This window comes from Dermochelys coriacea, chromosome 2 (genome assembly GCF_009764565.3).
Source record: "Dermochelys coriacea isolate rDerCor1 chromosome 2, rDerCor1.pri.v4, whole genome shotgun sequence".
Classification (NCBI taxonomy): Eukaryota; Metazoa; Chordata; order Testudines; family Dermochelyidae; genus Dermochelys; species Dermochelys coriacea.
The window spans coordinates 246,506,234-246,529,829 of NC_050069.1; the positions used below are offsets into that span (position 1 = coordinate 246,506,234).

Here is a 23,596-nt window from a genome sequence, read left to right on the forward strand (position 1 = left end):
CGTTCATACTCAGATGGAGCAAATTCTGATCTATGAGCATGGACCATATAAGACAACGGAAATGAGCTTTAAGGACTGCGTCCAAGAGAGGAGTACAGTAACTTGTGTAAATCTCTTGGGCCACTGCATGATAGATGGATTTAAGAAGCCCAAAGTCATTGTCTAAAGCCTGGCAATACAGCCCTTAAGAACTTCAAGTTATCATATGTTTCAGAGTAGCAGCTGTGTTAGTCTGTATTCGCAAAAAGAAAAGGAGTACTTGTGGCACCTTAGAGACTAACACATTTATTAGAGCATAAGCTTTCGTGAGCTACAGCTTAATGCATCCGATGAAGTGAGCTGTAGCTCACGAAAGCTTATGCTCTAATAAATTTGTTAGTCTCTAAGGTGCCACAAGTACTCCTTTTCTTTAAGTTATCATATGGCACAGCTTTTTGCCAGGTTACCTATGGGATAAAGTCCATTTTAGTGTTTCCTCATAAATGCAAGTAGAAACAAGTAATCAAATTCCCTTGATGTTGTTGTTCTTTGTAGGGGAAAGAGGGCAAAAGGTGCATGACCCTACGGGGAAAAAGCAGGGGAGTTTTTGTAATATTCCTTATTCTGACTTTTGAAACTCTAATACAAAGTCCTATATTTGTAGAAGTCTCCAGTGTCCGTGCCTGTTGGAAGGGAAAGGCTTAATTGTTCACAAATCACAAGAAAACTAATTACTGTAAGTACAGTTTATTTGACTTTGGTTAATCATATGACTGATCTAATTGGCCCTTTTTATAGTTATTCCAGTGAACAGTACTCTCTCCAGTTACTCATGCTTAACTGAAATATGTTGTGCTTTCTCACCCTGCACTGTCATTGGATACTGTCCTCAGAACTTCCTAAGCCTATGGCCATGAAATCTGATCCATCCTACCCCACCCCTGATTACTAAGAGTAATTTATTTATTTCATTTTTGTGGTATTTGAATATCTGGAGTTATTTGGGATGAATAGTTAGTTCTGAAGGCGTTGCAGAGAGGAGAGGGTTATGCAAATCAGAACTCTTAATCCAGTAAAGTACAGGGATTGCATAACTGAGAATGTGTAGTGTGATGATGTGGTAGTATTTGTACAACATCCCTGTGCTGTAGTAGACCAAGACAATTCAGTATGTCTGATGTATTACAAGGGGGCATGTGCACAATTTCATCATTTTTTAACAAAATAACCAGTGCTAGGTTGAATGCTTGGGTGCTGGTGTTGGAGAGCATCAGGCTCTTCTTAAGAAGTATGCAATGGTGATAATATTCTCAAATGAATGGATTGTTGTAGCTACTTTAAATCTCTAACTGCAATGTTAATCAATCCACATGCAATTTTCTCTCAGGAGCCTACCTTCAAACCATGTCAGATGAAGACACATTTTCTACTTCCCTTTCCAGTGAATTATGTTGGAGAATGCATTCGAACTGTTCCCTACACAGCTTCTGATTATGCAAGGTGGGAAATAGAAAGGAGCAGCAGTGTGACACAGTGCATAAAAATAAAACTGACCTAGTTTTAGACTGAAAACCATTAACCAGAATGTATGCAGAAATTCTTCTTTAGGTGCTGGTCTCTGTGTGTATTCCACATGTAGGTGCGCATGCACGCCAAGCTCCCGAGTCCAGAAATTCTAACAAGCAGTGTCCGTTGGCCCAAGCATGCACAGAAGTTCACCTTGTGCGTCAGACCCAGGACATAACAGGTAGTGTGAGTCAACACCTCTCCAGTTCCTTCTTGCTGCTGCATGGCCTGAGTTGGAATCCCTGTGTCCACATATTTCTCTAGCTTTTATACTTGTACTCTGTAAATACATTTCTAAACAGGGTATAGTTTATATTAGCATAGTTAGCTATTAATATAGGTAAGGTTTTTCCCCTCCAAACCAGGGACTCCCTCCCTGTGGTCTGGGACTGTGCTTTAAAGTCCTAGGGTTCAAGAACCATTTCCCCTGCCCTTGTTCCTTTTCCATGAATGACAATCACCAACCCTGTCTCTATTGTTTGGATGAGACATGTATTGATGCAAAGTGCAGCATCTGTCATGCTTTTCTGCTGCAAACTTGCAAAGCTTGTGAACTTTGATTAAGAAAACACCTTATGGAGAAGGATGGGGCCTTCCTCTGATCCAGGCCAGGGAGACCCCCCCCCCCCGCCATACATTTGCCCCATCAGATGAGCAACACCCCTCCGACCACAAGCTTAAGAGTGGAATCTAAGCTGCTTAGCCCAAGAATTCTTCTTCCTGGGTTTCCCATGAGACTAAGGGTATGTCTGCACTACCTGCGCTCTCCCGTCGCCTCCTGTACTCCACCGCTGCGAGAGGCGCAGGCAGAATCGACTGGGCAGCGGCAGCTGTCTACTCACCATAGTGAAGACACCGTGGTGAGTAGGTCTAAGTACGTTGACTAAAGCTATATTATTCACATAGGTGAAGTTCTGTAACTTAGATCGATTTCCCCCCTTAGTGTAGAACAGGGCTGAGGAATACTCTCTTATGCTTGTAAGGACAGATGCCCTTCTGGATCTGCCTATGAAGGGAAGGAATACCTTCCTGAGCCCATCCAGGCTGGGTGAGCATTTGCGTGCAAATCTGATGGGTCCAGGACCACCAAAGACCCACAGATTGGTGGGTAAAGTATGCAAAAAGGAGCTGTTGGTACCATTGGTAGCTCCAGTTCCAAAACACAAGGACTGACACCCACTGGCTCAATCCAGAAGTGCTGGGCCTCATTGTTCCTCAGTACTGTCCCATCATCCTCAGGACCACTTGGCTACAACTCCCTGGGACAAGTAAGAACCATCAGTCCTGACTGTTGGAATGCTTCAAGCACTAAGTCTTATGGACACTTTTATACTACACTCTCTTACGCTCAGTCTTTTCTCTTCTCTGGCCTGGTGCTTATGAGGGACAGTGCCACAGTAGAGGACAAAGCTAGGTTTTGATGTCACTGGAGCCATCCCTTCTCCAACTCTCCGGTATTGTTGGTTCTCCGGTAGTGAAGTGAGAGCAGTTGTCGGACTTGGATAGATAGGACGCTCTTGCTGTTCTGTCATCTCCTTGTAGAGAGCTGAGCCATGATAGACAGTCAAGGAGATCTGAGCACCATCTTCCCAGTTCTGACTTCCCTAGGGATCACTGGTACACAATGCCATGGTCTCCACACCACGTGCAGTTGATCCTGCCTTTTTGGCCTTATTGGGGGCCCTTGCATTCCTGTGGAAGATGCCCTGATCTCTCCACAAATCCTGCGACAACTCTCCTACGTGGCACCACTAGATCCGTTGGAGTACGAGAAGGAGGACATAGGCTCGGATGTGCAGATATCGACGGGAAACTCATTTTTGTCTCCAGATGAAGCCGTCACTCGATCCTCACTATCTCCACTGAATGACCATAGGCAATACCAGGAGCTATTTCATACAATTGCCAGTGACCTCCAGACACCACTGGAGGAGGTCCAGGATTCCCAGCATCCGGTCAAAGCAAGGTGGTGCTCCTGATTAACAAGGCAGTCATGGAGCCAGCCAGAGTAGTCTGGCACACTCCAAACTCATGCATCCCCACATCTAAGAGGGCTGAGAGATGCTATTATGTTCCTGCCAGAGGGGCTAAATTTCTCTTCTCCCACCCAGCGCACAACTCCCTTGTAGCCCTAGAGAGAGCAAAGTCACAGCATCCCAAGACCACACAGGCTGACAGGGCTCAAAGAGATCAGACCTTATGGGGAAAACGGTCTTATCTTCTATGAGCTTACAATTCTGTATTGCTAACTATCAGGCCTCATTAGTGAAATAGGATTTTAAGGACAATCTTCCCTCTGATGACAGATCCCAGTTTGTCTCTCTTAGAGGAGGGCAAATTAGTGGCTAAGACTTCCTTTCAAGCTGCGGTAGATGCAGCTGACACTGCATCCAGAGACTTAACCACTGGCATAGTCATGAAGCATGAGTCTTCGCTTCACTGCTCACAGCTTCCCAAGGGGGTCCAGAACACCAAACAGGACCTGCCTTTCGATGAGTTGAGTTTGTTTACTGAGAAAATGGGCACATCCCTACACTTGTAGAAAGACTTGGATGACTCTACACTCCCTGGGCGTTTACACCCCACTCCCGTGGGCAATGCACCAGAGGCGGGGATATAGACCAAGGCTGCCCCCTCCACAGTCAACGCTCAGCCTCCCCATAAATGATAGGATTCAGAGACCTTGATATTCAGCCACCTCTACTACCATGACCTCTGCCCATTCTCAGTCACCTGCCAAGGGCTACTTTTGATGCATAGTTGAGATCCATCTACCACTGTTGATGCCAGTCACTTCTACCCCCATGATCTTTGAGGGCCACCTCATGCTTTTCATCCACAATTAGGATTCCATCATGACAGACAGTTGAGTCCTAGAAATTATACATCAAGGATACTCCATAGAGTTTCTCCCTTCCTCCCCCCACACAAGTCCCTCTTCAAGGATCACTCTTACAAGGTGATTCTTTGCCAGGCATCCCTCCTCCTACGAGGGACAATAGAGCAGTACCACCTCAGTGTCAAGGAAAAGGGATTCTATTTCCCTTACTTCTAAGGCCCCTGAAAAGATGAAGGGTGGAGACCCATTCTGGACCTTCAATGGCTGAATATTTTTATTCAAAAGTCAAATTTCAGCACAGGAGGGAATGTGGTTCGTGGCTCTCAACATGAAGAATCCTGTCTCACAAAAAGTTCCTTCGTTTCTAGTGGAGCGAGAGCATTTCCAGTTCAGACTTCAGACTGATGATCGCACCCAAAGTATTCATAGAAGTCTTCTCTATGGTGGCAGCCCAATTGAGACAGGATTACATACGGGTTTTCCTGTATCTCAGTGCCTGGGTCCTGTAGGTGGATCTGGCCCAGAGGTCTGTTTGCAACTTTGTTCCTGCAGCAGCTGTTAGCAGCAGTAGGAGTCTGTGTAAATGAAGAAAAGACTATTTTAACACCCACACAGATAAACTTTATCAGAATGACACTAGACTCCACTACAGCAAGAGCTTTCCTCCTCACGAAAATATTTCAGCTAATGAGTTATCTGATAGTACAGATTACTCACAGACCAAGAACTACACTCAGGATGTGCCTTTTTCTCCTGGGCCACATGGCCTCATGCACTTATGTGACCCATTCCCCCAGGTTTCATATATGCTGCCTACAAACCTTGCTCTGTTCAGTCTACTCATCAGAAAAGGATCGCATTAACACCAGCGTAACTATTCCCACCAGAGTCATCGTCGAACCCAGATGAAGTGAGAGCAGAGGCGACATGTGAGACGGTACGTAAGTCACGTGTCCCGCAGATTTCTGCCAAGATTTGTCAGTCTCGCTTGGTCACCTGGCACGGCCAGGCCTTGTCCCTGCGTGGCAGCTGCCAGAGCCGATGAGCTGTGAGCTGCACACCGTGGGGAAAGGTAGGAGCAACAGCTGGGAGCTCCTGGGGGGGCCTGGTACTTTCCGGGTAGGGAGACAGGGTAAGCGGGAGACCTGCCTGGGAGGGGGCATGACTCAAACTGTTCTGGGGGTGGCCGTACATTTAAATTGTAACCCCTGCACTATCAGCAGGTACAGGTCGTCTCTGAGTGAGAGTGGGCTTTCCCTTTGTCGCTCCCACCTTCACAGTCACCATTGTAACAGACTCATCCCTTTTGGGTCAGGGTGTTCACCTAAACAACACAGTGTCATCCTTTCTGCAGTAGATGGGCATTCTATCTTTATAGACCCTATAGCGCTGAGGCTTATGAAAGGCCTAGTTAGAACCTTTCTGCTAATCATCAAACCTACGGCTCAGAGGGACCTCAGTCTCATACTGTCAGCACTCACTGGGCTGCCATTTGAACCCTTGGCAACATGTTTAACCTGTCATATTATTAGTGGTTATTACCTCAGCCAGAAGGATGGGCAAGATGGGAGCCCTCATGGCAGACCAACTGTATACTGTTTTTCACAAGGAAAAGGTCTTTCTTTGATTGAATCCTTAATTTCTCCCCAAGGTTATTTTGGAATTTCATGTCAACCAAGCTATCCAATTACCTGTTTTTCTTCCAAAAACGCCATACCTCTGTTAAGGAAGCTTCAGTCCCTTGACATCATACGCACCTTAGCATTCTACCCGCACAGGTCAAATCTATCAGGAAGTCTCCTAGGCTCTTTCTTACAAAGAGTTCACGAGGACAAACTCTATCTTCTAAGAGGATCTCTAAATGGGTTTGTGGCATCATTGTGTGCTATCAATTGATACATATCCCTCCATCTGACAGGGTAAGGGCACTTTCCACCAGAGCACAAGCTGCCTCTGCAACATCACTGCACAAAGTACCATCTCTGGATGTGTCCAGGGTGGCTAGCTAGAGTTAAACATTGCATGCTAGTTCAAGCCTCTGCTGCGGACACAGCAGTGGAAACTGCAATAGTTCAAGCATCCTTGCACCCCGCCTCCAGTCTGAATACTGCTTGTCAGTCATCCACATGTGGAATACACACAGGGACCAGCACTTGAAGAAATGCAACTGGAAGTTCTTTGAGGTATGTGGTCCCAATCTATATTCCAGTATCCACCCTCTGTCTCTTCGGATCTTTTTGGATTCGTAAGAAGAGGAACTGGAGAGCCATTGGCCTGCATTGCCTTTTATGTCCTCGGTCTGGAGCATGAGATGAACTACTGCGCGTGTGCGGGCCAGTGGACGCTGCTTGTTAGAATTTCCAGAGTTGGATGCATGGCATGCATGCGCACCAATTTGTGGAATACACATAGGAATTGCCTATTTCAAAGAACTTCTACCACAGGTAAGTAACCTCCATATATTTTGAACCACATTCATGAGAAATCCTCTAGAAGGCAGTATTTGCACAGCTGTTAATCTAATTGTGTTTAAATAATTGCCTAAAAATATCACCTGCTTGTGTTCTAACAAGTTCTGTAAGGGAGGGTGGAGTCACTGGATCAAAATCTACTGTTTCTGCTCGACTCCTGCTGAAGTCTTTTTACAAGGACAGAATTTGCCACGTTGTTAGAATTTGGGTACCAAAAGCAATTATAACTAATAACTAACTGAATTATAACTTCCAAATTGAAGGAGAATCCTACACACTCTGATCCTGTTGCTTTGTGTATATGATGACATATTGGAGAAAATAGGTGGCTTAGAGAACTTTACATTTCTGAAGAGAGATCAAATTTAAACAATTTAGGGAAGTTAGGGAGCATAGTGGTAGTGCTATTCTAGTATGGAGAAATCAAGAGACTTTGTATTGAAGATGGCACAATTTAAAATTCTTCATTTTTGTGTTTAAATCATCATTGTTACTGTAGGGTGCAATTAAGAATATTTCATTTGTATAACTTAGATCTTTGGAAAAAAAAAAAAAACTGGTCAAGAGGAGAGGTGGTAGATTAGATACCAAAAGCCAGAGGGAAGATTTAACACCTTTGCTTTAATCTTTTGTTTCAGCCTTCGGATCCTTGCACGGTTGATGACAGCTAAATTCTTGCATAGGGAAATCAGAGAGAAAGGAGGTGCTTATGGAGGAGGTGCTACACTCAGTCAAAGTGGCATATTCACTTTCTATTCTTACAGGTAACACTGGGTGTCCTATGTAGAGTCTGTCTATGAAATGTAGCCATTGTCTCTGCATATGCAGCCATCATTTCAGGCTCAATTTAACTTTACCTGCCAGGAGTGTAAGTGACTTGAATAGGACAAGAAAATGAGGCTTGAGCTAGAGATGAGGAAAGAGGTGGCTTACTGCTGACATCGCTGAGATCTGTCACTTGGCTTCTGGCTTTCTCCCCTTCTCCTTGCTCCTTCCAAGATTCAGTAAAACCCCTCTCACATCCTAGGCTTCACTTCATCCCAGCTTGGTAGTAGCTGTTACCCTGTTGCCTCCTTACTTAGTGTATGTGGTGACTAGTGTGCCAGTTTTACCACCAGCCTCAACTGTATGCCAGCTTCAGCATGTTTCTTCCTGGCCTGGCAGTGGGGATGAAGAGAGGGAACTGAGGCATTTTAAGAACAGTAGTTGTGGGAGGTAATGAGGTTCCTGACATGTAGATCTAAACTGGCTTCTCCCAAAAGCCCTGGCTTCTCCGCTCCTTAGCAGAACCAGACCTGACTCCATGTGGGATGATTGGGCTGGAGACCTCCAAGGAAGACTTGATTACAGCAGAAAGTGGTGCTGGTGACTGAATAGATTACACTTTTTCCTTGTATCAGCCCTGAACAATTGTTTCTGTCTGGTCTTATGAGGCACGTTATTACTGAAGCTTCTGCTGTTCATCTTAGACTTGAAACAGAGGTCCAAACCAGGTGGTAATTAACTCCATGATTCTTCACCAGAGATGGGGAATATGCCCACTGTTTTAACCTAATTAAATAATTTAATGGGTTGCATGCAGCCTAGCACAGCTCCGACAGAAGACTCTGAGCTAAATTCAGTGGTGGTGTAAGCATTTGTCAGCCTAACAGCAGGTGAGAGTTATGACATACTGTAATTTTCACCAATTTTGGACATCCAGTAGGCTTGCAAAATGGGTGTAAGCAGGAAAAGCAATTTTACAGCAAGGTGTAACCTCTGCCCATCCCACCTTATGCTACACCATGCTCAGAACTCATGGACCAAATTCATCCTTGGAGTAAGCATAACTGATATTGATACTAATGAGTTACACCTGCTTATGCCAGGCACTAAATTTGGTCCCCAAATAATACATCACTGTAGATTTTTTTTTTTGTTTTTCACACCTGCTGAATGCCAAATCTGTGCAAGTTACACTGAGTTAGCACTTGCATTTAATTGTACCTTTTTCATGACCAGCTTAGAAACTATTTACATCACTACTGAATTTGGCCCACTCTGCCTAAGTACAATCTGCTATAACTTCTGTTGAATAAAATACTCCTTATCTCAAAGTATTGTATAGTGTTTCTACCTGCTGTATGAAGGCAGCTGCCTTCATCGAATATGGGGTGGGTGGGTGTGTGTGTGTGTGTGTGTGTGTGTGTGTGTGTGTGTGTGGTCTAGATGTAGTTATAGAATTTGGTGAGTGATTAGGAATCTTTGAATGAAAGGCAGTGGGTTTAAAAACAAATGTATTAAAAGTTGTACAGACACAGGTTGTAATCAGTAATACAAAAGTAATTCCTTCTAATTTGTTAGGGATCCAAATTCTATATCAACCTTTTCAACTTTTGAAAAAGCAGCTGAATGGGCTCAGTCTGGGGAATTTGCACAGCAAGACATTGACGAAGCCAAGCTTGCGGTGTTTTCAGCTGTAGATGCTCCTATAGCTCCTTCAGACAAAGGTATGTTCTATGTTCTTAGTTTCCCAGCAAGGGAATCCAGTTTCTAGCTAGGCTTAGAAGGAAGTGAATGATTCCTAGTCTGCTCATCTAATCCCTTTCATAAGCTCATGTTTGGCTTCAGTGGATTTTACATAAGGATTAGTTTCTATAAAACAGCAAGATGCTACTGCTCATCTTAAAGATCACACGTGTAATGTCTTTTCACTGAAATGTTCTCATTGCTGCTTGTGATAATAATATTGTCATAGGAGAATAGGGGGAACTCAAATAACTAAACCTTTAACCTGTCGTTCTCAGTCTAAAAAAAATTGCACCTGTTCTAGCACATAGGAAAATCATATAGGTCTGTTGGTTAAATGGAATACTTGGAAAAGTGTATGGATTATATATCGTATAATATACAGATGTGTACACTGATCCTGAATTTGCTTAACCTCTCTGCCTTAGGTTATCTATTTTTAAAGATGGGGAAAGCATAAATTTGTTTGGTGCTTTGGAGATACTTGATAAGTACTAAGTGTAAATAACTTAGTAAAATTAGCTGCATGTTTGGATATCATGATGAATGGTAGCTTCTTTTCTTTTTAGAACTTTGTTTAAACACAGTTCAAAATCTGTAGTTTGAGAGAACAGCTCTCCCCTGCTGATAAATCCAAACCAAAATTTAAAGTTAAGGCACCTACTCCATTCCTTAAGTATAAATAAAGGAACACTAAGATTAAAGATCAGTGTATGTCTGCAAAGGGTTAACACAAGCCATTTAGGTTATTAAACAAAAAAAACTTCAAGAATTGTTTACTTTTCCACCCTTCATGGGCTTTTTCTGCCTGTTAGCTTGAACAATGAAAACAGGCTCGGCACTGCCAATTTTCAGGTGCTCGTATGTGAGCAAAATGCTTCAATGTCGCATGCTGGTGGCTTGAGAGAGGGTAATGATTCTCCTCCTTTGGTGCTTGAGCTGCCTGGCACTCCTGTGCAGTGCACAGGTTATTCTGGAGCTGCTCACACTCTAACTGGTATCAGGCAAAGTTAGTGAAGCACTGAAAATAGCAATATTCCTGAGGACTGAGGAAATGAACGAGGCTGCCTCCTAGCTCCTCCAGTGAGATGGAGTTTAGAGGAAAGGAAAGAGAACACCCTTAAAATCCTCCCCAGTAGCTAGAAGTGGAGAGAAGAAGAGATAGTTGAATGGAGCTGTAGAGCCACAAATGTATGGTGATTGCTTAATGTTCCCCTATTGGGTCATAAGTTGCAGTGTCAAGAAGTACCTCTGTGATTATTTTTAACCTGTTTGATCACTGAAGTGATTCTTGTTACAGGATTCTTGTAAGTATATAGAAGCGTTTGTTTGCAGAATTATGTAGACCGTATATAGAGAAAAAAGGTGGGTCAGATCTTTGTCTTAACAGCATTGACTAGAGCTGGTTGCAAAACTTTGACAGAACAGCTTTCCATTGGATAACAGGGTTGCTAAAATCAGAACCTTCATGAAATCATTCTGAATTCACCAAAATTCTATTTGGAGAGAAAAAAGGGAAAAAGTTCGGACAATGTCAAAATGTCCCATTTTGACACTTTTGGCATAAATTATTTAGATTTTTTTTTCTCCTTCCAAATGGCTTTTTGGTTAAATTTTTTGCATTTTGTATTTAAGTTCAAATCAAAACTTTTTTGATTTTGTCAAAACACTTTTTTTTTTTTAAATTCTCCACAAAATGGAACATCCATTCTCTGCCCAGCTCTAGCATTGACACTGGTTAACAATTAGACATTTGTACTGTACTTTTTATGACGAGCCTAGAATTGTGGAGCTCTTAACTAGCTGCAAACTGTATTCATTTCTCTCCCAGCTATCCTGCTTTGGAGTACTCAGTGCATGTATCTGATTTTTATCCTTCGATGCGAGAGACTCAGTACACTTACCAAGTCACGTTTTTACTTTTAGGAATGAATCATTTCTTGAATGGCATCACAGATGAGATGAAGCAGAGACACAGGGAGCAGCTTTTTGCTGTCAGCTGTGATCACCTGATCGATGTGGCAAACAAGTGAGTCTGTGCTCATTTTAGAAATGCAAGTAAACCCAGATCCCTTGTAAGAGTTTGACAGATTGAAATCTGCCTGATGTTTGTGAACTCTGTTGAAGTTCTTAATTTGCTGAGATTGCTGTTCTGCTTCTGACTGGATCAGAAACTGTTTGTTCTTTCAGCTCAAACAAGATGGCTCCAGATTTAGTCCCTTTGGAGATGAATTTGCTTTTCTATACCCAGTTCTATCATTCTTTGCCTGCTTTTAGGTGTCTAAATCAGTGGTTCAAAACCTTTCCAGACTACTATACCCCTTTCAGGAGTCTGATTTGTTTTGCATACCCCCAATTTACCCCTCACTTAACTACATGCTCACAAAATCGGACATAAAAATACAAAAGTGTCACAGCATGCTATTACTGAAAAATTGCTTACTTTCTCATTTTATATATAGATTTATAAAATTGGAATATAAATGTTGTACTTAAATTTCAGTATATAGCATAGAGAGCAGTATAGTCAAGTTGTCTGTATGAAATGTTAGTTTGTACTGACTTTACTAGTGATTTTTATGTAGCCTGTTGTAAAACTAGGCAAATATCTAGATGAGTTGATGTACTCCCTAAAAGGGCTCTTGGTACCCTAAGGGCTACATATACATCTGCTTGAGAACCACTGGTATAAAATCATCTGCTAAACCATACTGAACTATATATGTCAGGTGAATGGGCCACCTGGACAGGGATCTTGGCTCCAAGAGGTACCAGATGTTTGCACCTTTCTTGAATACCTGCTGGGAGAGTGTGTATCACAGGGAAGTTTCTTCCTACTATTGTGTAATTAGTGTCTTAAGATCATAAGAATGGCCATACTGGGTCAGACCAAAGGTCCATCCAGCCCAGTATCCTGTCTACCAACAGTAGCCAATGCCAGGTGCCCCAGAGGGAGTGAACCTAACAGGTAATGATCTAGTGATCTCTCTCCTGCCAGCTATCTCCACCCTCTGACAGACAGAGGCTAGGGACACCATTCCTTACCCATCCTGGCTAATAGCCATTAATGGACTTAACCTCCATGAATTTATCCAGTTCTTATTTAAATCCTGTTATAGTCCCAGCCTTCACAACCTCCTCAGGCAAGGAGTTCCACAGGTTGACTGTGCGCTGAGTGAAGAACTTCCTCTTTTTTTTTTTTTTAAACCTGCTACCCATTAATTTCATTTGGTGGCCCCTAGTTCTTATATTATGGGAACAAATAACTTTTCCTTATTCACTTTCTCCACACCACTCATGATTTTATGTAGCTCTATCATATCCCCCCTTAGTCTTCTCTTTTCCAAGCTGAAAAGTCCTAGCCTCTTTAATCTGCCCTCATATGGGACCCGTTCCAAACCCCTAATCATTTTAGTTGCCCTTTTTTGAACCTTTTCTAATGCCACTATATCTTTTTTGAGATGAAGGGACCACATCTGTACAAGGTGTGGGCATACTATGGATTTAAAAAGGGCAATAAGATATTCTCCGTCTTATTCTCTATCCCTTTTTTTTAATGATTCCTAACATCCCGTTTGCTTTTTTTGACTGCCGCTGCACACTGCATGGAAGTCTTCAGAGAACTATCCATGACCACTCGAAGATCTTTCTCCTGATTAGTTGTAGCTAAACTAGGCCCCATCATACTGTATGTATAATTGGGGTTATTTTTTCCAATGAAGTTCTTCAGTCTGCTTTGGTCTTCACTATCTTGAGCAGTTTAGTATTATCTTCAAACTTTGCCACCCCACTGTTTCCCCTGTTCTCCAGATCATTTATGTATAAGTTGAATAGGATTGGTCCTAGGACTGACCCTTGGAGAACACCACTAGTTACCCCTCTCCATTCTGAAAATTTACCATTTATTCCTACCCTTTGTTCCCTGTCTTTTAACCAGTTCTCAATCCATGACAGGATCTTCCCTCTTATCCCATGATAACTTAATTTACATAAGAGCCTTTGGTTAGGGACCTTGTCAAAGGCTTTCTGGAAATCTAAGTACACTATGTCCACTGGATTCCCCCTTGTCCATGTTTGTTGACCCCTTCAAAGAACTCTAATAGATTAGTAAGACGTGATCTCCCGTTACAGAAACTGTGTTGACTTTTGCGGAACAATTTATGTTCTTCTATGTGTCTGAGAATTTTATTCTTTACTATTGTTTCAACTAATTTGCCCGGTACTGACGTTAGATGTACTGGCCTGTAATTGCCAGGATCACCTCTAGAGCCCTTCTTAAATATTGGTGGTACAGTAGCTGATTTAAAGGACAGGTTACAAACCACAGTTCTGCAATTTCACATTTGAGTTCTTTCAGAACTCTTGGGTGAATGCCATCTGGTCCTTGTGACTTGTTACTGTTAAATTTTTCAGTTAATTCCAAAACCTCCTCTAGTGACATGTCAATCTGTGACAATTCCTCAGATTTGTCACCTACAAAAGACGTTTTAGGTTTGGGAATCTCACTCACTCAGGTTTTCTCACTCTCTCTCTCTGCAACTTTTATTCCATGCTGACTGTCAGTCTCATTCTTGTTCATAGAAACATATAGACCCTTTAAAAAATTAAATGTTGTTTACGATTGAGGGATGTTGAATCTCAAGAGACTGCTGTGCCAAGTGCCTCTTAAACAGGGAGGCGTAAATCATCTTTACCAGTTTGACTAGTGTTCATGCTGTTAATGGGCTAGAATGTTATTTCCTTTTAAGAAAGTGACATCCTGCCACCGTGTGCTCTTTGTGGTAGCCCTTTGCTCTGCTACCAAGTGTGCACTTCTTTTGTATTGTTCTCTCCAGTCTCATCATATTAAGTTAGTTATCCCAAGTGAGGTTGGGAAGAAACGTAGAGATGAAAGGGCAGAGGGTCTCGAAGAACCCCAGTTACAGTAACTAACCGATTTATTCTCTGTCTTGGCTAAAGTGAGTTAGAGTTCAGTCTGGGAGAAAAGGAGAGATCCACTCCCATGGGCAAGAAAGGTGGTAGAGTATATGTCAAAACTGACATTGCCCATCTGTGCCCCTATTTTCTGTTGCTTAGGTTCAGCACAGAGCTGAAAAATATGAGGATCTGCATCAACTATGGGAGAAAGGAGAAACAAACACCTTACAGATTTTTTTTTTCAGATACTTCAAAACAAAAATTGACTAGCTCAAACCAATCTGTTTTAAAACTAGGCATATTGGTACAGTGTAGCCCTAATGAGAATATTTGACATTAGTTGTGCATGTTTTCTCCTGTAATGTCTAAGGAGAACAGTACTCTCCTCCAATATTCATATCATTTTCAGACACATGGAATGGTATGTGTGAAAGGAAGAGTTTTAATTCAGAAGGTACTGTATAGGTGAAAGGTTTCATCTGAACATGTCAGGGTGCTGTCAGACTGAGTATAATGTGACTTGCACTTCAATCGTTATGTGGTGCCGTTTCATAATTTGTCTCTCTTTTTTGCAGATACCTTGCAGGTGGGAAGAGCACCCGAGGACTGGCTGTACTAGGCCCAGAGAATCCACACATTGCCAAAGATCCATCCTGGGTCAAACGATAACATTTATCACTAATGATGTTTGTTACTGACAGTGGCTTAAAAGAAATAAAACAAGCCAATTCATAAGTGACTAAGGCACATTAGAATTTTTAATTTTCAAGCTAAGGTCCAAGTGAAAGGTGAATACAACTTCTGTACTTTACATGCAACAGGCCCCTCAGCTGTCTTTCCTCAAAGAAATTAACTCTGCCAAAGAAGGTTCATCTCTACAACTGCATTGTATTTAAGAATGAAATCTATTTGTTCAGCTATAGCTAAAGCAACTCTTCAGTTCCTCCATAATTAACAACTGCTGCATGAAGATGTGGATTTTAAAAACTTCTAAATATACACTATTTTGTAAAAGCCAAGCTAAGACTTGAATTTTAAAATGTTTAGCTTAAATCATGTTTTCTTACAATATCTATTTTTAAACCTCCACTGTTAGGCATAAACAGATTTTACACCTACACTGGTACTTCACAAGTCTTTCCTAGTGTGTTGAGTTTTCCATAATTAAGTTGTGCAAGACTCGGCTTCTCCATAACTGTTCTTGTTACATTGTATTCTGTCTACACTACAACTTACATTTTTAATGATAGAGTGGCAATGTTGGCTCAAAACATGTCTCTATACAACTCAAGGCTACTAATTGATAGCTACAGGATGGGGAAAAGTTATGGTTTTATTCATAACAGGACTATTTTGATGGTGCTCCAACCTGTGTGACCCTGGGCCAGTTGTTCTTCCTCCCAGTACTGAATGGAGTTCTCAGGGTGCTGTTTTGTCCTGTTTATCTTTTGGCTAAGGTTCGACAGCTAAATGTTGTGAGACAACCACAATTGTGTTGGGGAGAAAAAACTGCTGTGTCAACCATAACCTTAATCATCTTGGTTATAACCTGGTCTCAAATGTTTCAGCTGATCACAGAAAAGAGCCCTCAGTCCTGGGTGTGATTGAGGGTTGCCCCATTGTCTGAGAGAAGCTGAGGTTAGTGAGTGTGACCTCTAGGGTATGCCTACGCTGCAGCTTGGAGTGAGCCTCTCAGCATGGGTAGACAGACTTGCTTCACTTGAGCTAGCATGCTAAACATAAGAGTGTGGACACTGCAGCTGGGGCTAGCCAGCCAGTCTTGGACCCAGGTGGCTAGCCTGAGCCTCTGCCAGAGCAGCTACATCCACACTTTTTAGCATGATCTCATGAAGTTAAGCTTGAGCCACCAACCATTCCATGATGGCCACACTGCTATTTTTAGCTTGAGCCAAGCTAGCATGAGCTGGGAATCGCATCTCCCAGCTGCCATGTAGACATAACCTCCTTTGTGTGTCCTTTAGGTTAACCGCCATCTTCACAGGGTTAACAGCTTTAGTATTGCCTTTAATAGTAATTTTTAGTGTGTTACTTCCTCTCTAGGGGAGGTGTGGGGCGTAGTTCAAATTAATGGAGCTTCATTGTGCAGATGAGGTACACAAAAATCTGCAGGTGCCCTGCTCTTAATCCCCCTTGCCGTTCTACAAATGAAGAAAGAGCAGCTATTTGCTTCCTTTTAGAATGCAAATAAAAGTTGCTCCTATTTTCTTCAGTGGTGTTCTCCCGTTACCTGTAATTTGTTAGCTTTTAGGATAACGTGAAGTCACACATATGCTTTGCAACAATACTTTTATTCCACTTTGGATACATAAATTCACTCTGTAACTTGACACAAAATTAGCCTTCTACATATATTCTGAGTATAGTCTCTATCTCTGAGATAAAGTGCGCTAGATGAATGACTTATCACACTGAGTGCATAGAATTGTGTTAAACTTAAGGATCAGGCCAATAATTGGTATTTTGTAAGTTAGGTGCTAAGGTCTACTTTAAACCTAGGATAATACCGGGCAAGGAACTTGACATTTGCATTTCTGAATTCACATAAAGTGCTGGTACAATAATTTAAATGTTCCAAACATAGATGTAATCAATATTCTAAAGCAGTTATGCACAACATAGATCTATTACAACTTTATCTAAAATAATGGTCTCTTCTTAGATGGCTCCGGTTTCTGCTTCTTTTGGGCTGTGCCTGGCTACATGCTCTAGTTGACCTGAATCTGAAACATCATAGCTAGTCTTGTATTTGGCCAGAATTTTCATCAGAGGTCGAAGTTTCAGCCACCACTGTTCCTTAGGAATTCTGTGCCTGTGCAGAAGATGAGATGGAAAAAAAGTCAAAGCTATTCTATGTAAACGACCCCATTGATGGTATCCCTAAGGCCCAAATTCACTATTAAACTTCAAATTATAAGCAGTTTTACAAGGGCAGTTTTTATCAGCATATATTAATGACCAACTCTGCTGGATTCAATGATTCTTAGGTTCATTTTCGTGAGTAATGCTGCCATCTACACTCATTGACAGGAATGTAGAAAATTAAGTTAGTAACTGGGTGCATTTGCTTTTTAGTTTAACAATACTTTGGAGAGAGGTTGTGGCATATAGTAATTATCTTGACCTCCTTCATATACTTCTCCAGCTAGCCTTAGAACAGGGATCGGCACCTTTGGCACGTAGCCCACCAGGGAAATCCGCTAGTGGGCCAGGACGGATAATTTACCTGCAGTGTCTGCAGGTTCGGCCAATCACAGCTCCCACTCGCCACGGTTCACCGTTCCAGGCCAATGGGGGCTGTGGGAAGTGGTGGCCAGCACATATCTTGGCCCGCACTGCTTCCCGCCGCCCCCGTTGGCCTGGAATGGTGAACCATGGCCAGTGGGAGCTGCTATCAGCCAAACCTGCAGGTACGGCAGGTAAATAAACTGTTCTGGGCTGCCAGCAGATTTCCCTGACAGGTCGTGTGCCAGAGGCTGCCGATCCCAGCCTTAGAACATGCATGAATTCCATCTTGCTATTTTGCCAGCTAACTCTCCCATCTCAGCAAGCTCTAAACAATTCATTATTTCTATTGCAGCATGATGTAATGATCTTATTGCACGAGGCACTGTGCAAAGAATCCCTGTCCCAGAGAATTCAGACTAACAATTAAACAAAATCCAACAAGTTAATAAAAAGCCAGATGGGAGAGGGTTAGGGAGAACAAGATGCTAATAGAGGTGGCTGAGTATGTATAAATTATTGGAATGCATCTGATGAAGTGAGCTGTAGCTCACGAAATCTTAAGCTCAAATAAATTTGTTAGTCTCTAAAGTGCCACAAGTCCTCCTTTTCTTTTTGCGGATACAGACGAATATGGCTGCTACTCTGAAACTTATAAATTAGCTGTAACACTGGTCTCACTAAGCACAAGGGGTTGCCACCCTAAACAATACCAGACAGTGATTTGCAGGCATTGCAGCAAAGACAGGTTGTGAGGAGGGATTTAAGAGGATACAGTGGTAGCTTTGAAGTCTCACAGGAAGCTCTTCTCAAGCAAAAGGGGCAGCTTGGAGAAAGCACGAAGTTGCTTGTGGGAAAAGCAGATGAGGGGGTGATCCAAGGCCACCACCATAGGCCGAGTGCCAGTAGGAGGCAACACTGAAAGGTAGGTTGGGGCTACGTAGTGAAGTTACCGTCTGACATGGAGCAAGGAAGGAGGGATGAACAAGAAGAATTGGAAGTTGGACTCATCGGGCCCCACAGAGCTGCCTTCACTTACACAAAATCTGCTTGATCCTTAAGATCAACCACAGGTTGGAAAAGAAGATTGCGTCTGCGCATTCCTAGCAAACAAACGGAGTCCTGGGTGTTGGCAAACACTTTTCCTATAAAAACGACAAGGCAATGGTGTTTTATTGGGGGAAATTCACCCCTTTTCTTGTAATAAACAAATGCATCTAGGAGTGAATTTCTGGTAAGATTCTTAATTTTCTTGAGTTACTGAAGTCTTCAAGTAAATGATAGCAGCGTCTGAATTAGTTGATTAACAGTGTTAGGGAAACCTCCACTGTGTTGTGGTTTATTAGTTTTAATGATTGAGCAGTAAAGATGCAATGTACTTAACTACTAATCAAATAAGTGATGCAGCCTTAACTTCCAGTTTTAAATTATTTAAAATTTATTTAGATTAAATAGATTTATTATTCATTATTTATTATTATTATTATTATTTATTATTCAATAGATTGCTTCATGAAGCTGATGAAATAAATCCCAAAGAAGACATATTACCTTCTTCTGTGTCCCATGCAGCCACCAAGAAACAAAACAAAAAAAAAGGAAGAATACATGTAACTATAAAACTATCAATTTCTAAATGCATAAAAAAACTAGTTATGCTAGCACATCATAGAAAAACAGATACAAGACAACCCTTGTTTATGGTATCAAACTTTCTTCAGGAGACATATTCTTGGCACTGGTACCTAGAAACACATTAACAATATTCTATAACAAAGCCCGGGTAAGATGGGAAGAACTACATTATAACCACAGATGCTAAGCTAGTATTCCATTACTATATTGAAAGACTCCACAAATGTCTTGAAGGGCTAGAGCAGCTGGCTTTTCTGGAGTTAACATAAAAGGAAGAGAAAGATAGTAAATAACCATAAATATTTCTGCACCTTTTCGGTATGTTTCTTTCAGTTTCTTTGAGATCCACTGTACAGCTTTTGCAGAGATTTTTGTCCCAAAGTTCCTGTCAAATGGGGAAGGTGCTCCACCCTGTCAAAGTTTAAAATGTAATTGGAGATTAGCTGCAATTTTGCACCAACCAGGAGCATTATTCTTGTCTTTCCATTCTACCAATCATTTCTGTTCTATGGCTGCTGGGCCTCTTATCCTCCTCTTCCCCCCCCCTCCATATTTTTTAAACACACACCAGTACTTTATCTTAGCCCCAGAATTCCCGATGTGGGAGTCTCGAAGGGACTTTGCCCAGACAGTTTGAGCTACTGGCCCCAATTCCACAATGCGTGCATAAAGACATGCTTAATTCCCATTAAAGTCAATGGGACTTAGTCATCCCCCTTCTTCAGCAATGTGCTTATTTGTATGTACTTTCTACCTCACTTCTGCAAGGTGCTGCTGGAGCAGCATGGCACAATACAACTTCCAGCAATAGAGCAAGCTCAAAAAGCATAAGGAAAGGCAATATACACACAAGGAGAGAAGCAAATAAAGGACAGAATAAAGAACTGGTGAGGGAGCAAATAGTCCAGGCCAGTGCTTCAGGGGCACTGGCACTCTTGCGTCACCAGGTGGAGGCTGTAATCAAGAGAGCTCTAGCCTCTGTCATCCAATCACTACCAAGTGCGTGCATCTATAACACTGTTACCACGCAGACACTAGGGGCTTTAAATCGTCTATAGGAACACAGAACTTGACAAAATACAAAAATTTTGTACCATTGTGTACCAAAATAATGTACCATTATTTGCTCTTATTCCAGCTGTCAAAATAGGACTCTTAACTGGATCTAACTGTATACTCTGAAAGCAGATTCTACTGTCATTTCTATGTATAACCTGTTTTGGGTGCATGTACTGAAATTCTTAGCATTTAGTTCTAAATACAATAAAGACAAGCGGGAACAGTGTTAATATATCAAATATATAATGTACGTAGCTACACGGCAGGGAAACTGTTGTGTAATTTTGGCACAGGGTTAAGACTTCAAACATAAAAATGTGAAGCTTTAAATCTGAAATTAAAACTTTATGGTTTACGTGAACCAGTAGTTTCAGTCACTTCTAGAGCGCCATATTAAACACCCTTTTCTCTAGACCTGCCCTCCTTTCCACTGTAAGTTTTCTAGTTGCTTATCCTTGTGCCCGTATGCACTCTCATACTGCTATTTGCTGACTAGTGTGCTATCTGGGTGTGTGGGATGCACTAGCTAGGAGTCCTATACAGGGCAAAGCCAATCATAGTGAAGATTAATAGGATGGGGAAACGTGAACAATTAGCACAAAAGTTCTCTAGGAAACAAATTTCTCTTCCAGGGATGAGATGCTCTTGAACTGGCAGCTGCAGGGAGGTCTTGTAAGAGGCAGTGAGTGGGCTACTAAAAAACAGCAGCACACTTTTTTAAAAATCAGGAATGGGGAGAATAAAAAAGGAGACAATAGAAGAGGGAATCTGCAATTTCCTTCTGCAAAAGAAAGTTATCCCTCTTCCACCCCTCCAAAAATGGGTTGGGAGTTGATAGTAACAATGGAGGAAACTCTTAGTACCATTAATTTTGTCTAAAGGGTAAAGAGTGCATGCAAGGAGGACGACTTGTGCGTAATCCTGGAATGGCAACAGCAGTTCACGCACACTAAATTAATCCTGCTGCTGTATGCAGAGGGAAGTTCGTAACCTTATTTACCTGCTGCATGTGGCCCAATACATTCTTTCTGCAATCAAACACACCTTTTCCTTCCTCAGAATAGAGCTGGTAGATAAAGTCAGTTGTGTAATTCTCATTGCTGTTCTCATTCCTATAACAAGACAAAAACAACAAGCACATTATTAACTACCAGATCTCTTTACAGAGGCACAGTCACTGATGGAGGGGACATGTCCCACACCTGACAACTCTGTTATCCTCTTGCCCTCAAACGAGGGGCAAGCCTTGTGTATTTTCACCTTCCTCCTCCCTCGCCAACTCTCCCACAGGTTTGTTTTACACACAGTTGTGTCTCTGCTCTGCCACAAACCAATACTTCGAATGTCTGAGCTTACTGAATTACAACAGAGACCTGAACAGCTGAACTGTAACCTGTTTTCCAATACACAGCCGATGCCCTAGGCTATAGACATCTGAGGTTCCCCCGCCCCTCATCTGTTCTTTCTAATGCCTGAGCATATCTGAACTAAGTGAAATGGGTAGATGAATGCATTTGGCGATTTCCTCTTATAACTGATTATCGCCCCGGAGGCTGAAAAGTGATGCCCATGAAAGAGGTGGAGGTCACAGACTAACAAAGGCTGTGCACACTAGGAAGAAAGGTGCAATTTTTAAATATGTTAAGTAACACGTTAGAGCCCTTGGGTAGACAAGGCGATTTGAATTTTAACCCTTATTAGCCTTATCTACACTAGGATTTTGACATGTGACATTAGTGAACCTGTTTTAAAACACCCTGTTTTTCCTAGGCAAGGTAAGGCCAAGAAGAAAAGATTTTCCCAAACTGCTGGGCTAAAGAGGGCATTTGCTCCAGTATCAGAGCTTAAACAATAAATATTTTCAGAAGAAATGATGGAAACTCTGGATTTCAGACTAGTAGATTTTATAAATTCTCATTTGTTCCCACCATATACCATGCTGATCAGCGATTGCCTGAGAAACTCTAGAACCCTTTTGTTGCGAAATGTCCAGTACTTGATAACTACATGTTTCATGAGTTATTTACAGGCTTTCCGCACAACTTGGTTGTGTTCACTTGTGGAAGAGTTCCAGAGGGTTAACTTGAAAGACAGTAACTGAACCTTCTTGAACTTCTACAGAGCATGGCCTTGGCCTGAGATTGAGGAGGTCCAGGGTTTTGAAAAGTGGATCGATAAACTGAATGGAGACTAAGTTTTGGTGTCATGTAGGAGGGTAGAGAGGGAGATTATTTCTGGACCAGTAAAGATATGTTGACACTTTTCTATAAATCAAGCCACAATACCCTAAACAATTTAAAGACATATCCAGCTTGTCTGCAGAACTAGGCAGACAGAGCTGCTGCTAACATCCCTTTGGCTGCTTTTGCAAAAGACAGACCAGAATCCTCCCTAAGGGGCAAACAAATAGTTCAAAAACATCATCACAGAGCAGTAAGATTAAAGCAGGTGGAAAGCTAGTCAATTTCTAATTAACACACAGGAAACTTTTATTTAGTTGTGTTAGGCTTAGCTTGCTATGGTCTCCAATACAACATGTAGTCTAAGGAATGGGGGTGGAATTCATCCATTTGCAGAGGGCCGGCATGGGACCCGTGTGCCACTTTATAAGTATTCTGGGGGCTAAATAGCACTTCAGAGCTGCATAGATCTTGTGCTGGTTCTGTGCACAGGGGAGAATTTCACCCGTAGTAAAATAAATGATGAGACCTTTGTGCAGCCTCCTTATAACACTTTGTGCAGCATTTGGAAGGATAATCTAATAACCCAAATCATTAACAGGATGTGAAGAGTTAAAATGGGAATGGGTGTGTGTGGGTGGGTGTTGATTTTAACAGTTTTTATATCTGCTTCTAAGCTCTGCTTTTTCTTCCACTGAGAATCCCTTCTTTTATAACTAAAAACTAACTAACTAACTGGAGACTGCTCATGGGTTTTACATAGCAGTGAGGGTTGTAAAACATTACTCGTTTTGATGGTGCAGTTTAACAAAATGACCTTTGCTCACCTCAGCACTAGACCACGCTGGATGCTGGTTTTCATCTTTTCGGTCAAATGCTCCACATTAGCCTAAAAACAGAGTCACACAAAGCATCCTAAAACAAATGTGATGGTCACTGCCACCTTCACCAAGAAAATTTCTATAAAGGATTCCAAGGTGCACAGTAATACTTAAGAAATCCCTTCTGTAATATGAAAATCCACCTGACCAATAATGTTGTGGGCTTCCAGGACAAATTATAATGGATGGGTTAAAAGCTACTGGTCCTGGTTTAAAATTAACCTCTTTCCCCCAAACCCACCACCAACTTTTAGCTTCATCATATGTCTAGACAACAGTGTTATTTCAATAGGCTCTTTAGCTCATTTGCATGTCACT

At 41.9% G+C, this 23,596-nt stretch overlaps 2 protein-coding genes across 15 annotated transcripts in view; one reads left to right on the top strand and one right to left on the bottom strand.

Moving 5' to 3' along the window:
- PITRM1 (pitrilysin metallopeptidase 1) overlaps window positions 1-17,110 on the top strand; it is a 47,387-nt gene extending 30,277 nt beyond the window's left edge. For 2 of the 3 annotated variants that reach the window (XM_038389210.2, XM_043509581.1), the window contains 6 exons: window positions 644-715; window positions 1,367-1,479; window positions 7,494-7,619; window positions 9,199-9,344; window positions 11,290-11,392; window positions 14,856-17,110. In XM_038389210.2, the coding sequence (XP_038245138.1) occupies window positions 644-715; window positions 1,367-1,479; window positions 7,494-7,619; window positions 9,199-9,344; window positions 11,290-11,392; window positions 14,856-14,949 (654 nt within the window). In that variant the 3' untranslated portion in view covers window positions 14,950-17,110. Of the gene's footprint in view, window positions 1-643; window positions 716-1,366; window positions 1,480-1,614; window positions 7,068-7,493; window positions 7,620-9,198; window positions 9,345-11,289; window positions 11,393-14,855 lie in introns of those variants that run through there. The other variant, XM_043509582.1, reaches the window with a different exon arrangement.
- Window positions 16,574-23,596, bottom strand: part of LOC119850748 (phosphofructokinase, platelet) — a 79,703-nt gene continuing 72,680 nt past the window's right edge. For 5 of the 12 annotated variants that reach the window (XM_038389212.2, XM_038389219.2, XM_038389211.2 and 2 more), the window contains 6 exons: window positions 23,225-23,286; window positions 21,218-21,329; window positions 19,470-19,569; window positions 19,075-19,080; window positions 18,563-18,668; window positions 16,574-17,110 (listed from right to left, as the gene is read on the bottom strand). In XM_038389212.2, coding sequence (XP_038245140.1) covers window positions 16,957-17,110; window positions 18,563-18,668; window positions 19,075-19,080; window positions 19,470-19,569; window positions 21,218-21,329; window positions 23,225-23,286 — 540 coding nt within the window. In that variant the 3' untranslated portion in view covers window positions 16,574-16,956. Of the gene's footprint in view, window positions 17,111-18,562; window positions 18,955-19,011; window positions 19,081-19,469; window positions 19,570-21,217; window positions 21,330-23,224; window positions 23,287-23,596 lie in introns of those variants that run through there. The other 7 variants (XM_038389218.2, XM_038389217.2, XM_038389214.2 and 4 more) reach the window with 3 other exon arrangements.